General features: G+C 37.4%; 1 protein-coding gene across 7 annotated transcripts in view; it reads left to right on the forward strand.

The window, feature by feature from the left end:
• PHF20 (PHD finger protein 20) overlaps nt 1-14,127 on the forward strand; it is a 125,172-nt gene that overhangs the window by 63,754 nt on the left and 47,291 nt on the right. For 4 of the 7 annotated variants that reach the window (XM_079128138.1, XM_079128142.1, XM_079128140.1 and 1 more), the window contains exons 6-9: nt 1,497-1,884; nt 7,230-7,343; nt 8,313-8,501; nt 9,601-9,780. In XM_079128138.1, coding sequence (XP_078984264.1) covers nt 1,497-1,884; nt 7,230-7,343; nt 8,313-8,501; nt 9,601-9,780 — 871 coding nt within the window. The remainder of the gene's footprint in view (nt 1-1,496; nt 1,885-7,229; nt 7,344-8,312; nt 8,502-9,600; nt 9,781-14,127) is intronic. The other 3 variants (XM_079128144.1, XM_079128143.1, XM_079128141.1) reach the window with 2 other exon arrangements.

Below are 14,127 nucleotides of genomic sequence, written 5' to 3' on the forward strand. Positions count from 1 at the left end.
GAAGTTGTACATATTTGTCTATCTATGCTATTTTTTTAAACACAGATTCTCTTTTTCAAAAATGCTGAATATTTGGACACTGTTAACTGATACCTGTTTTCCTCATCTTTTCTCAAAAGTATCTGATTACTCTTCTTTTTTCATTCTTTCTGTGCCCTGCCCCCAGAGGTGTTACCCATCACAGGGAACTTGTTGAAACACTAGAGCAGACCTGGAGCACATTTTCTCCTGATCTAGCTTTGTCCTCTGCCATGACTTAGGACCATAACTGGGTGGTTTACACACTTACCCTTTGCTATGGGTTTAGCACTCACTTGTGCTGAATATGCCTGATTTGGGAATATAGTGTTCTGGTGTCCCATTCACCTTGTTTGTACTTGACCTGAGCATGGGGCCTGAGTTGACACAAATTTGGTCTAAACAGATATGAGCCTATAGAAGAGTTTTCTACTTTACTCATGATTTTTTTCCTGTTACTCTCTGTCATCTTAATATTGTAATGGTATAGGTGAGAGGAAAGTGGAGATCAAAATTTGGGTATTGGTGTTTTTAAAAATTCTGTTATTGGATTAGCTGTTAAGACAGCCTTAAGGAAATTAGTTAAAGGCTTTATTACTGAGACGTTACAAGTTACTCACCTTTCAGTGATAGTTGATGGGACAGTATATGGTGATTTTGTAACCTGTTGGGTTTTTTCCTGTGATGAGCAAATGTTTTGACAAATGTTTAACAAATTCTTCTATACATACATTGAAGATTGAGACATGATACCTATGAAGGTAGTCTCAAGAATATTTTTGCCTTCTGGGTTTCCTCTTCAGGAAGTTGACAAAATTATAAAGCTTTGGTTCTAATGATGCTTTCTCTTCAATTATTTTCCTTTCAGACATTTAAGAACCATATGTACTCTAGAATGTTATTTTGGCCTTAAATTTGGCATTTGTTTGTGTTAAGTTTCTAGAATGAGTATATATGAATATAGATAAAAATAACGGAATTATGGGCTTGTCTAGAACTGGGAAATTGTATTTAGAACCTCCCAGTTACCAGTTTGGGTTTTTCTCTACACAAAAACCAGGCGTCAGCATACACTTGCAAACTGAGGTGGGCCTCTGAAAAGCCCTGAGTCAGGCTAAAGACAAGGAGTTCAGAACCTGAGAGCATTTTCTTAGAATACCTCTGTCAGAACAATTGCTTCCAGAAAAGATCCTAGGTAGTTGTCTGTTCCTTTAACTATTTGCTAGTGACTTATTCATCCTCATTGAGAAGAATGACGATTCTGTCTCAGAAGAAATTGAACATGGTAGTTATTTTTGTTAAGCTTAGGATTGGTTCTCAAACCTCAGCGTATAGGTGAATATTTTCAGTGGTGCTTTGCATTATGTGACATGGCAAATGTCCTTCTTTAGTTTCTTCATAAATTTGCAAACAACCTTCTAATTTTTTATTTGCAAGTAATCACAAAGTGTGTTTCATCAATATTTTGCTCATTTTAGAATATTGTGGGTAATGCTAGGCCTAAAGAAACAGATCACAAAAGTCTTTCATCATCTCCCGATAAACGAGAGAAATTTAAAGAGCAGAGAAAAGCCACGGTCAATGTGAAGAAAGACAAAGAGGACAAAGCCTTAAAGTCAGAAAAGCGACCCAAGCTGCCCGACAAAGAAGGAAAGTTGATCTGTGCTGAAAAAGGGAAGGTGTTGGAGAAAAGCCTTCCCAAGAACGAGAAGGAAGATAAAGAGAACATTTCAGAGAATGACAGGGAGTACTCTGCAGACACCCAAGTGGATAAAAAACCTGAAAACGATATTGTGAAGAGTCCACAAGAGAACTTGAGGGAGCCAAAAAGAAAACGAGGCAGACCCCCTTCCATAGCTCCTACTGGTGAGTTTCCCAAGTGGGCTCTGCAGTGGGTGATGCCAGAATGTTCTGTGGCCTTTCGCAGGTCTTTGTACCTTCTGCACTTCAGTTCTTCATGTTTCTGACTGACTTTGGCTGTGATTCAAGGCAAGTTGTGCCAGGGAACTGGCTCTAAGTGAGGCATGTTGGGGAGTGTGGTCATGACCCATCTCTGGGGTGGTAGACTGTCCTCAGAGACTTCAGCTTATATAACAAAGCCCAATGAGCCAAGGTCTTTTGCTTGTCTGTTCATATGATCTCAGTTTAAGGAAATCTGATAAAACCTGGGATTAGGAAATACAGTTCTCTTTTTAAAAAAATTATATCTATTTAGTTGTAGGTGGACACAGTACCTTTATTTTATTTTTATGTGGTACTGAGGACCCAACCCAGGGCCTCATGCACAACACCACTGAGCCACAACCCCAGTCCAGGAAATTAAGTTTTAATTAGATAGACATGAAAGGGGAAAAGAGGAGGAGGAAAATAAGGGTAGGCGGGGGCTGGGAGTGTAGCTCAGTGTTAGAGCATGACCTAAGTGTACATAAGACCCTGATTTCAATTCCAAAAACCAAAAACCAAAAAAAAAAAAAAAAAAAAAAAAAAAAAAAAAAAGGAAAAGGTGGGCCAAAATGATGCTGGAGCTAGGGAGGCATAGGTACATTTGGAAATTGATCTCTCTAAAGAGTGATTATTGATTGGAAATTTTTGTAGTCTAAATAAAAAGTTGAGAGCTGGGTGTATATAGCTCAGTTGGTAGAGTGCTTGCTTAGCATGTGAAGGACCCTGGCTTTAATCCTCAGCACTGCAAAATAAATAAATAGTAAAAATTAAAAGCTGGGATGACTAATTGATAAGAGTCAAGGTTAGAGGGCAGAGATTTAGAGGATGATATAGTTATTAAAAAAGGAAGTAAAGGTTGAAACTCCTAGAATAACCAAGAAAGAAACAAATTCTGATTCCTTCCTAAGCCAAATACTACTCATTCTCCAGATTGATTGTATAATATGAAAAATTCCCTAGGGTGTCTAGACCAAATGTGTTCATGTTTAAATATGTAGCATTGGTTTTTAGACATTCTTCCTTGTGTGTTCCCCACATGATTATTGAAAAACTGTGGATCTCTTAGCACATTTTCAAGTAATACCTAGTCTTCTTTTAATGCAGGTTTAAATAACTTCAAATAACTTTAAAATATAAAATTTGATGTAAAATAAATTTTTATCAAAACTGTGGAACGACGGTGTTAGCTTATTCATTATTCTCTAATGGTGTAGCTTGCAAAGCCAATCCTCCCTATCAAACCAAACTGTTCCATCAGATCCAATTTCTGAGGGAAAAAGTCTACCTTAATTTACATCAAATAAATGTATTTTGTGTTCATTCCCAATAGACTAGCTTCTCATATCTGAATTCTAATGTTATAGGAAATTAGATAATAGATCAATTTGTCCTCAAATGAAATAAGGGACTTCTTTCAGTGACTATAGCTGGATTTTACCCTTAAGAGCTGAGGATACTTCTGGGCATGGTGGCACATGCCTGTAATCTCCAGTGGCTGGGGCAGCTAAAGCAGGTAGATCACAAGTTCAAAGCCAGCCTCAACAACTTAGGCAAAATCCTGTTTCAAAATAAAAAGGACTGGGGATGTCGTTTAGTGGTTACACATCCCTGGGTTCAATCTCTGGTAACAACAACAACAAAAAAAAACCCTATGCCTAAATAGGGTCTAGATCTGTAGACCCTATTATTGTAGCTATAAGGCACATGTGGCTGTTGAGTTCCTGGATTTGAGATGTGCTGTAAGTGTAAAATGAACATTTGGATTTCAAACACTGAGTACAAAAAAAGACTGTAAAATCTCTCATTCTCTCTCTCTCTCTCTCTCTCTCTCTCTGTGTGTATGTGTGTGTGTGTGTGGTGATGGGGCTCAAACCCAGGGCCTTCTGCATACTAGGCAAGTGCTTTACCACTAAGCTGCATCCCCAGCCCCAGTAATTTTTTTTATATTGACTAACTTTCTAAATGTATTAATATGTTTAAATAAAATATATTCTTAAAATTAATTTGATTTAAAAAACTTGTTAATATGACTAAAATTTTAAAAAATTATGTGTGACTTCTATTAGTGACTTTCATTATACTTCTATTATACATTATACTGTAAGGACAGTGCTTTCCTTAAATATAGTTGCTTTCTAGACAGTCTTCTGGGAGAGAATTAGCCCTAATGCCCAAGGTGTCCATGATCTGTGATGAATTGACTTCTGTACATTGAGAATAGTAATAGTTGTATACCATTCTCAGGGAAATAACCTCTGTGTTCTCTGTTCAGATGAAGAACCACAGTTGAGAATCTGGAGGTTTTAAACCTCTAGGTAGTACACCATTTTAAGATGTAGACTGAGTGATAGGCAGACTTTTTTGTACCGTGAGAAAAGGATACTTTTATACAAGGAGAGGTGGAAGATGTTACCGGTGAAAATCTGATGTGTACTTCAGCTTAATTGAGAAAAGAGTATATGTGAGAGTTGAGTGTTTTGAAATGGATTCCCCTTTAGCTATTCATGCTCTGGCTTGTACCCTTTTGAAGTATGTCCTGGGTTAGTTGTACCCCTAATTTGCAAACTGCTTCTATGAAGCCGTATGACTTAACTCAGATAAGGAAACGGGATTTAGTTTATTGCTTTTTAAAGGTAGGATTTCAAACCAGGTAGGAGAAATTTAATAGAAAAAAGGATATTTTCTCAGTATACAGTTCACTTTGTCTGAAGCATTTATAAAAGCAGATTCCAGCTATGCTTCTGCCCTCCCCAGTCAGAATGTCTTCATGGGGGTTTGATAATGTGTATTTTTTTAACTTTTTTTTTACAGTTGTATATAATGGTGGGATTCATTGTTATATATTTGTACATGCATACAATTTAAGTATAATTTGACCAATATCATCCCTTAGTATTTCTCCTTTCCCTTTCCTCCTCCTTCTCCCCATCTCTTTCCCATACACTATAGATCTCTCTTTGATTTTCATGATTTCATGAGAACCGCCCCTGCAACTACCTTTCTTTTCCTTTTTCCTCTCTAGCTTCTACATATGAGAGAAAACATACAATCCTTGGCTTTTTGAGTTTGGCTTATTTCGCTTAACATAATGTTCTCACGTTCCAACCATTTTCCTGCAAATGACATAATTCTGTTGTGACTCAGTAAAAATCCATTGTGTATATACCACATTTTCTTTATCCATTCACCCACTGACAGACATCTAGACTGGTTCCACAGTTTAGCTATTGTGAATTGTGTTGCTAGAAATATTTGTATGCATGTATCACTGTAGTATGATGACTTTTAATTCTTTAGGGTAAAAACTCAGGAGTGGTATACCTGGGTCATATGGTGGTTCCATTCCTAGTCTTTTGAGGAACTTCCATATGATTTCCATAATGGTTGTGCTAATGTACAATCCCACCAACAGTGTAAAGATGTTCCCTTTTCTCCGCATCCTCTTGGCAATGTGAATTGTTAACAGTACTCAAGTTCTGTATAGTCAGTCCTCATTTGTAAATGGTATCAAAAGGAAAGAGGCTTGGTGGGCATGATGGAACATGCCTGCAGTCCTTGCTACTCAGGAGGCTGAGGCTGAAGGATCAAAATTTTGAGACCAGCCTTAGCAACTTAATGAAATCCTAACATCAAGGCCAGCCTCAGTAACTTGTGAAATCCTGTCTAAAGAAAAAAAAAAAAAAGACTGGGAATGTAACAGTGATAAAGAGCCCATTCAGCTGGGCATGGTGGCTAATACCTGTAATCCCAGCGGCTTGGGAGGCTGAGGCAGGAGGATCATGAGTTCAAAGCCAGTCTCAGAAAAAGTAGGCCCTAAGCAACTCAATGAGACCCTGTCTCTAAATAAAATACAAAATAAGGCTGGGGATGTGTCTCAGTGGTCGAGTGCCCCTGAGTTCAATCCCTGGTACCTGCCCCTCCATCCCACCTCCCCTCCCAAAAAAGAGCCCATTCAATCCTTAGTATCCAAAAAAAAAAAAAAAAAAAGACTTGAGATGTAGCTTAGTGGTAAAAGTATCCCTGGGTTCAATCCCCAGAACAAAAAGAGGAAGGCTTGCCAAATATCTCATACATAGTTCAAATCCCCTTGTGTGGAATAAGTTTTCATTGATTTGGTAGAGCCTTGGGTTTCCTAGCTTGTATAGAATTGATTGGAAACAGGATTCGAGCTATTTTGAGAGGGTTGTTTGTATTTGTATTTAACTTGGAATGTGTGTGATCCAAGTTCTCACAACTTGGAACAGAATAATGCTGGCATGTTAAGAAGTCTGATCACAGGAAGAGCCAAGAATGAGGGTGGCCTCCTTAGAGCTCAGCCCTGTTTGTGTTCAGCCATTTGACATGGCAGATGTGCAGATATTGAACTTAGAATCTGAATTTTTTCTCTCTTCATTTCTTCTTTCATCCCTCTCCCTTCTCCTGCCATTTACTTGCCTTCCTATCTCTTCCCCTTTCTGTGTTCACTCTTCTTTTAGACACTTTAGCCCTGTCTTCCTGCCAAAAGCTCCCCAATTTCTCCCTCTCCCCCTTTTTTTTGCTTCTGTCTGCCTGCCTTTTGGATTCTCATTTTTTCAGATTGGGGGAGAGTTTCATAAGTTTTAGGCTTAAAAATAAAGAGTGAGCACACTCCAAGGGCTTTGCGTCTGCACTGCTGAATTCTGTGAGAGCTGCTTACAACACTGTCAAAAGCATGCTCTTCTGAGATTTGCCTGGGATTGTTTTTTTTAAAGAATATAAATGTTGACATTCTTTTTAATCTTCAGAACTAGAACTAATGATAACAAATTCAGCAAGAAGAAATTGAAAACAGTAATCAAACCCTAGTCCTATGATATACATTTTAGGAATTAGCATGCATGATGGATTTCCTGAATATTGGATAAGTTAGATTTTTTCACCCACTTTTTTTTTTAGATAGGTCAAATTTTGATAAGAGATTTAATAGTAACAAAAATAACTTTGCCATTGCTCATGCATCTTCAGATTTTTAAGCAGTCATGTTGCACTGTGGTTTTCTTAGGAGAGCTGGGTCATAGGAGAAAATACAAAAGACATTTAGGATACCAATCTGCAGAGTGTCAGCATGTCCCAGAGGTAGTACTTTCTCACTCTTTTCACTGTTTTTTCTTTTGCTTTGAAAAGAGTGCCCCTTTTGAGGGTTTATTTATAATGTAAGGTTATCTGCATATGTCAAGTAATTTTTATATAAAATGCAATATTTGACACTAAGAAATTACGTATCTTTTTTGTGTGGTTCTGTATCATAGCTGTGGATTCAAATTCTCAAACTTTGCAACCAATCACATTGGAATTGAGAAGACGGAAAATATCAAAAGGAAGTGACATCCCATTAAAACGTCCTCGACTTGATAAAAATTCATGTGAGTCTCCAATTTGTATATGTGTGGCTAGAATTGGGCATTATTTGGGTTAGCCTCCCCTAGGTCCATCCTGTCCCCTATGCCTTATAGGCTCTGATGATTGTTCCTGTGCTGGACATGGTTAACATATGCCTGTAATCCCATTGACTCTGGATTCTGAGTCGGGAGAATTGACAGTTCATGGCCAGCCTGGGCAATTTAGCAAGTTTTAAAGCAACTTAGACTCAGTCTCAAAATAAAATATCAAAAGAGTTGGGGATATAGCTTAGTGGTAAAGCATCTTTGGATTCGATCCCCTTACCCTGCCCCCCAAAAAGGTTGTCCTTCATTGCATAAACTAATGTGATGGAATGTAGTTGAATTAGGAGTTTTTGTGAGAAGAAACACAAAATGGTATTAGTGTTGGGTTCAGTGGTATCATATCCATTTCCATTAACTATATTTGATTAACTCCTCTGGAAACGTAAAGGCTTAGAAAGGAATGGACTTTATAACTTTATACCCAAAGTGAAACTTTTAAAAAATTTTATTTTATTGATTAAAAAAATACCCTATAAAAGAATTTGTGATGCCTCTAAATAAGGTTCTTATAAAACTTGATTGCCTAGCATGTGAAGCCCTGGGTTCAATTCCCAGTAACCTGCCCCTCAAACAAATAAACAAAACCTCAGTTGACTTTGGAAGTTAACATTATAGATTCTCATGTTGGGAAACTCCAAAGTAGAACTTAGTTGTCAAGATTGGGATATGATCTGGCACATATTTTCAGACTCTCAGTTTTTAACAAAGTAAAATCTATCCTGGCAGAGACTTTGCTTTTTCTTAAAACTACAAGGAAAGGATAATAATCTAACAGTCCAGAAGTTCTCTCTTATAAATTCCTTATGGTGGCAGTTAACCCAGAAATCTGTAGTAACAGTTATTTATTCCGGTTGCTCTCTGGATGACAACTCTCTTAATGGTTTATAGCCCAGGAAAAATCAAAAAATTGTTCTGAAAACACTGACAAAGACTTGTCCAGGAGACGGTCTTCCAGGCTGTCCACTAACGGAACCCACGAGATCCTGGATCCTGACTTGGTTGTACCAGATTTGACTGATAAAGTTGGTACGGATCTTTCACAAGACAAGTCGTCTAGTACAAAGGAACCTGAAGGAGGTGAGTCAGAGTCTGTTTTGGAATTGTTTTGCCAACCTGTGCTTTTCTAGTGAGAACCAATCTCCGACTTCCATAAGTGTTAGATTGTCTTGAAATCTAATTATTAAATGAGCTGCAGTATGCTTATATTGTTCTTCCCTGATTATTCATTCAGTAGACACTTTTTGGATGCATTTGTGGTTAGTTTTGGTCATATATCAGTGCTTGTTGGGTTGGAGTACAGTACTAGAAGAACCCTGCCTCTGCCTTTCTCCTCACTCCATGCCTCTGCCATTTGTTGACATTTCCAGTAATTTCTCCTTTCACTTATAGCCTCATTCTTAAAATGCTCACAGCCTTGGCTGTATGAGCTGGAACCTGTGAATGTACTTTTTAATTTTTTTAGTTGTCACTGGACCTTTATTTCACTTATTTATATGTGGTGCTGAGAATTGAATTCAGTGTGTTGCACATGCTAGGCAAGCGTTCCACCACTGACTTACAACTCCAGCCCCCCCCTGCCCCCCACTTTTTTTTTTTTTTTTTTGAGACATGGTCTCACTAAGTTGCTTAGGGCCTCATTAAATTGCTGAGGCTGTCTTTGAACTCATGACCCTCTTGCTTCAGCACCTCCCCTGCGCCGCCCCCCCCCCGCCCCCCCCCAGTGCTGCTGGGATTATAGGTGTTGCCATTGCACCTGACCGAAAGTATTTTTTGGGGGGATGGGGGTGGATACTGGGGATTGAACTCAGGGACATTCAACCACTGAGCCACATCCCCAGCTCTATTTTATATTTTATTTAAAGACAGGATCTCACTGAGTTGCTTATTACCTTGCTTTTGCTAAGGCTGGCTTTGAACTCCTGATCTTCCTGCCTCAGCCTCCTGAGCCCCTGGGATTACAGACATGTGCCACAGCACCTAACCACCGAAAGTACTCTTATATGTTATCAGATGCATGACTTGCTCCAAGTCCTTGAATTTCTTTGAATTTCTGTTGTGGGACTTTTCGTTTCCAGGTTTCCAGATTGATTGATTGATGTGTTTGTGTGTGTATATCTATCTATATGTGTATATATCATGTCTGTGCTTTCTTTTTTCTTCTTTTTCTCTTTTCTAGGTCAGTTGAAATCTCCTTTGGAAGCTGGCCAGGTCTCATCTGCACTAACTTGCCATTCCTTTGGGGATGGATTGGGGGCTGCAGGCCTGGAATTGAACTGCAACTCAATGGGAGAAAACACTATGAAAACAGAAGCGACATCTCCCCTTGCTGAATTACAAGAGATTTCCACTGTGGAAGGTTCATATTTAGAGTTAACTCAAACCTCTTTTTACATATACTTTTGCTTGTGCTTTCATTATGAACTAAAAAAAAAAAAAAAAAAAGACTTTTCTAATGATGTTTTTATCACCACTTATTAATAATATTCTTATTTTAATGTTCTACCTCCTTTTTAAAAATATATTTTTAGATGTCAATGGATCTTTATTTATATGTGGTGCTGAGAATCACACCCAGTGCCTCATATGCTAGGCAAACGCTCTACCTCTGAGCTACAACCTCAGCTCCACTCTACCCTTTTCGTTGCTGATTTTGGTAATTTTGTGTTCCCTCTCTTCTTGATTAGCATGGCTAAGAATTTATCAATTTTGTTAGTAGTTTCTAAGAACTTTTTTTTGAGTATAAGAAAGTAGGATTTATTCAAGTGAGAAGAAAAGAGACAGACCTCCCACAGGATGAGAGAGGGAGTTTCCTAAGAACTAACCTTTTGTTTTAATTTTTCTACTGTTTGTCTTTTTAAAATGTTAATTTCTGTTTTTTTCTTTCAATTCTTTGCATACCTTAGTTCAGTGGTTTTAGGTTTTTTCATAATTTCTAATATGAGTTTAAAATTATAAATTTCCCAGAAAGTACTACTTAAGCTGCATTCTATAGACTTTTGATATGTTGCCCCTTCCTTCCTTGGTTACTCTATATATCCGTAACTTTTCACAGTTTAGAATAAATATTGAACTGCTCTATTTAGATTTTTGTATGGTTCCATTAACTTCCTATTATGTTCTAGTTGTCCCATGAATTATATTACATATGCTGTAGAATTCTCAATGCAGTATTATAAGTTTTGCTCTAAACAATTATGTATATATGTATGTGTGTGTATGATGTATATCTATCTATGTGTATATGTATGTATATTTTTTTGGTGGAGGGTAGAGCTGGAATTAAACCCAGGGACACTTTACCACTGAGCCACATCCTCAATCCTTTTTATTTTATTTTATTTTTTTTAGTTGTTGATGGACCTTTATTTTATTGATTTATATATATATGTGGAGCTGAGAATTGAACCCAGTGCCTTATTCATGCTAGGCAAGCACTTTCCAACTGACCCACAACCCCAGCCCCTCAGTCCTTTTTATTTTTCATTTTGAGACAGAATCTTGCCAAGTTGCTGAGGGTCTCACTAAGTTTCCAAGGCTTGCTTTGAACTTCTGATCCTCCTTGCCTTGACCTCCCACATTGGGATTACAGGTGTGTGCCACCATGCCCAGCTATGTCAGATTTTCATATTTCATAGGTTACTGGATCTCTGTCCACTTTTTTGTTTTTTTTAGTCTATCTTGCTTTCGAGGTTGAATAATTATTTCCCTCTGTTTTGAAATTCTCTTTCTTTCACCTCTAGTCTGCTGTTAATTCATCCACTGTTTTATAATATTTTTTTCAGTTCTAGAACTTACATTTTTTTATATTCAACTTCTCTGCTGAGATTTCCAATGTGTATATTTATTATGAGCATAGTTTTAATAGCTGTTTTGAAGTCCTTGTCTATCAATTCCAACATCTAGATTTTCTTGGGGTTAATAACTATCGAATGGCTTTTCTCTTGACTATGGGTCATATTTTACATTTCTTCCTATTGCTTTAATGTTTTGGATTATATCCTGGACATTGTGACTGCTATGTTGTGGAGTTGGTATTATGTTTGTTCCTCTAAGGAGTACTGAGTTCTTTATTTTTTAAAGGGCAATTAACCTGGCTGAACTCAAAGTCCAAATTTTTTTCTCTGTAATGGGCAGCAGCTGAAATTTCTGTTCAGGTCTTTGTTTGACTGTTTGTAACTCTTTTATCTTTCGAAATCAGAGACATAGGCAAAGTTTATATGCAGAAATTGGAACCACCTGTTTGTGATTTTCTTCTTTCTAATGGCTCCTCCCCACCCCTTGCAGAAGTTGTAGCTGCACTGAACTTTGTCTTGCTTCTTTAACCACCAAGACTGAAAGTTTCTATGTGAATTGTAGCTACCTGATGCAATTGACTGGAGTCTGAACTGGGGCAAAAAGACTAAAAAAATGAACAACTCCTCTAGTACCCTTCCGTTAGTTCAAATGTCTGACGACTCTTCTGTTTCCGCCAATTTTTTTGGTGTTCCCCAGTGCCTTTTCCAGATTTTATGATGATTATTTATAGAAGGGTTGTTCCAGTATGAGTTATTCTACCATTAATGAAAGAGAAACCTCCATCTTGTGTTAGTACACAGCCTTTGGAAATGTTATACCTTTATGGTCACACAGGAATTTTTTTCTCACATAGCAATTGCTTTTTGTACTGTTGGACATTTGAATGTAATTGATAATGCATACTTTTAGTTTTGATAATGATATGTTTGTGGCAAATGGTCAGAATCCAGGATGGTTGAACCTTGAATAAATATCAATTTTTATCCTAAAAAGTGAAAAGCATATAATCTCCCTTTTTTGTGTGTATGTGTGCATTTTTATTTTTAAAAATTAATTAACATTTTTGTTCTGGGGATCGAACCCAGGGCCTCCTGCATGCTAGGCAAGCCATCTACCATTAAGCTATACCCTGGACCCTTATTTTCCTTTTCAAAAAGCAGTGCTAAGGTACACACCTATAATCATAGCAACTTGGGAGGGTGAGGCAGAATGATTGAAAGTTTGACACCTGCCTTGGCAACTTAGACCCTGTCTCAAAATAAAAAATGAAACAAGATGGAGATGTAGCTCAGTGGTAAAGTGCTCCTGGATTTTGTCCCCATTACCACAAACACACAAAAAAGCATTATATAAATAATATATGCTATTGGTAATAAATAGTATTAGAGATACTCTGATTAAAAGTGAAAGATGTCTTCTTTTTTTTTCTTGGGTTAAGGATATTGTTATGAGTTTGCACTTCGTCCACGTTTTTTTTCCCTGTGCATTTACATAGGGAATTAAATAAGACTTATTATTTTTAAATGTAATTGAGACATGCCTAGGCTTATTGTTCAGATTTATTTTTATAGCATTTTTTGAACTCTTCTATTAGCACATTTGTCTCTTTTCTTTTCCTCTCTTTGTTTTTAATACGAGAGATTGAACCCAGGGGCAATTAACCACTGAGTCACATCCCCAGCCCTTTTAAATTTTTATTTTGAGACAGGGTCTCACCAAGTTGCTTAGGGCCTTGATAAATTGCTAAGGCTGGCTTTGAACTTGTTATCCTCCTGTGTGGATCTCCCTAGCTGTTGGAATTACAGGCATGGACTACCACACCTTGTCTTATTTTTCCTAAAGGTTGACTATTCATCTCTAATAGAATGTTCTATCATATACTTAACCATTACCTTTTTGATGAACATTTAGGTTATTTTTTGAATAGTTGATATTTCTTTCTTTTTTTTAGTACCAGGAATTGAACCCAGGGGCACTTAACCACCAAGCCACATCTCCAGCCCTTCTTCTTCTTTTTTTTTTTTTTTTATTTTTTATTTTGAGACAGGGCCTTGCTAAATTGCTGAGATTGACCTTGAACTTGAAATCCTCCTGCCTCAGCCTCCTGAGTTGCTGGGATTACAGGTGTGTGCCATCACAACCAGCAAGACACTTACTTTTTCTCTTTTTTCAAATTGTTTTTAGTTGTAGATGAACACGATATATATATTACTTTTTTTAATTTTATTTTTTTTGCGGTGCTGGGGATCGAACCCAGGGCCTTGTGCTTGCAAGGCAAGCACTCTACCAACTGAGCTATCTCCCCAGCCCTGATATATTTATTTTTATGTGGTGCTGAGGATTGAACCCAGAGCCTTGCACATATGAGGCAAGCTCTGACCTGCAGTGCCAGTCCAAGACACTTACTTTTAAGCAGGGATTTTCCTGGATAGTGCCAGTTGATAAATGATGAACAACATTATTAGTTGATTATCACCCAGCTTCATTGTTTCTAGAGCTGCATAATATTGCAACTCTTTTTCCAAATGGAGTTTCAAGTATCTTAATTTTTGGTGTAGTAATTCCTTTTCCAAGAATCCTGTTGGATTTGGCAGTTTTAAAACATATATCAAATATTAAATAGAGGATATTTTGACAATTATTGTGAAAATGTTATTTTGGTATGTTTTCTAAGGTTAAATAACATAGTTATTCATTAATGGTCTTCACTTAAAAACATAAAAATGCATGAATGTAAGATCATCCCATGACACATGTTGGCTTTGTATGCTTATTCTTTTCCCTGTATTAGAGATTGAATCCAGGGGCACTCTATCACTCTGTATCCCCAGTACCCACCGCCACACCCCACATTTGAGACAGGATCTCACTAAGTTGCTGAGGATGGCCTTGAACTTGTTATCCTCGT

The sequence above is a fragment of the Sciurus vulgaris genome (genome assembly GCF_902686455.1).
Source record: "Sciurus vulgaris genome assembly, chromosome: 2".
Classification (NCBI taxonomy): domain Eukaryota; kingdom Metazoa; phylum Chordata; class Mammalia; order Rodentia; family Sciuridae; genus Sciurus; species Sciurus vulgaris.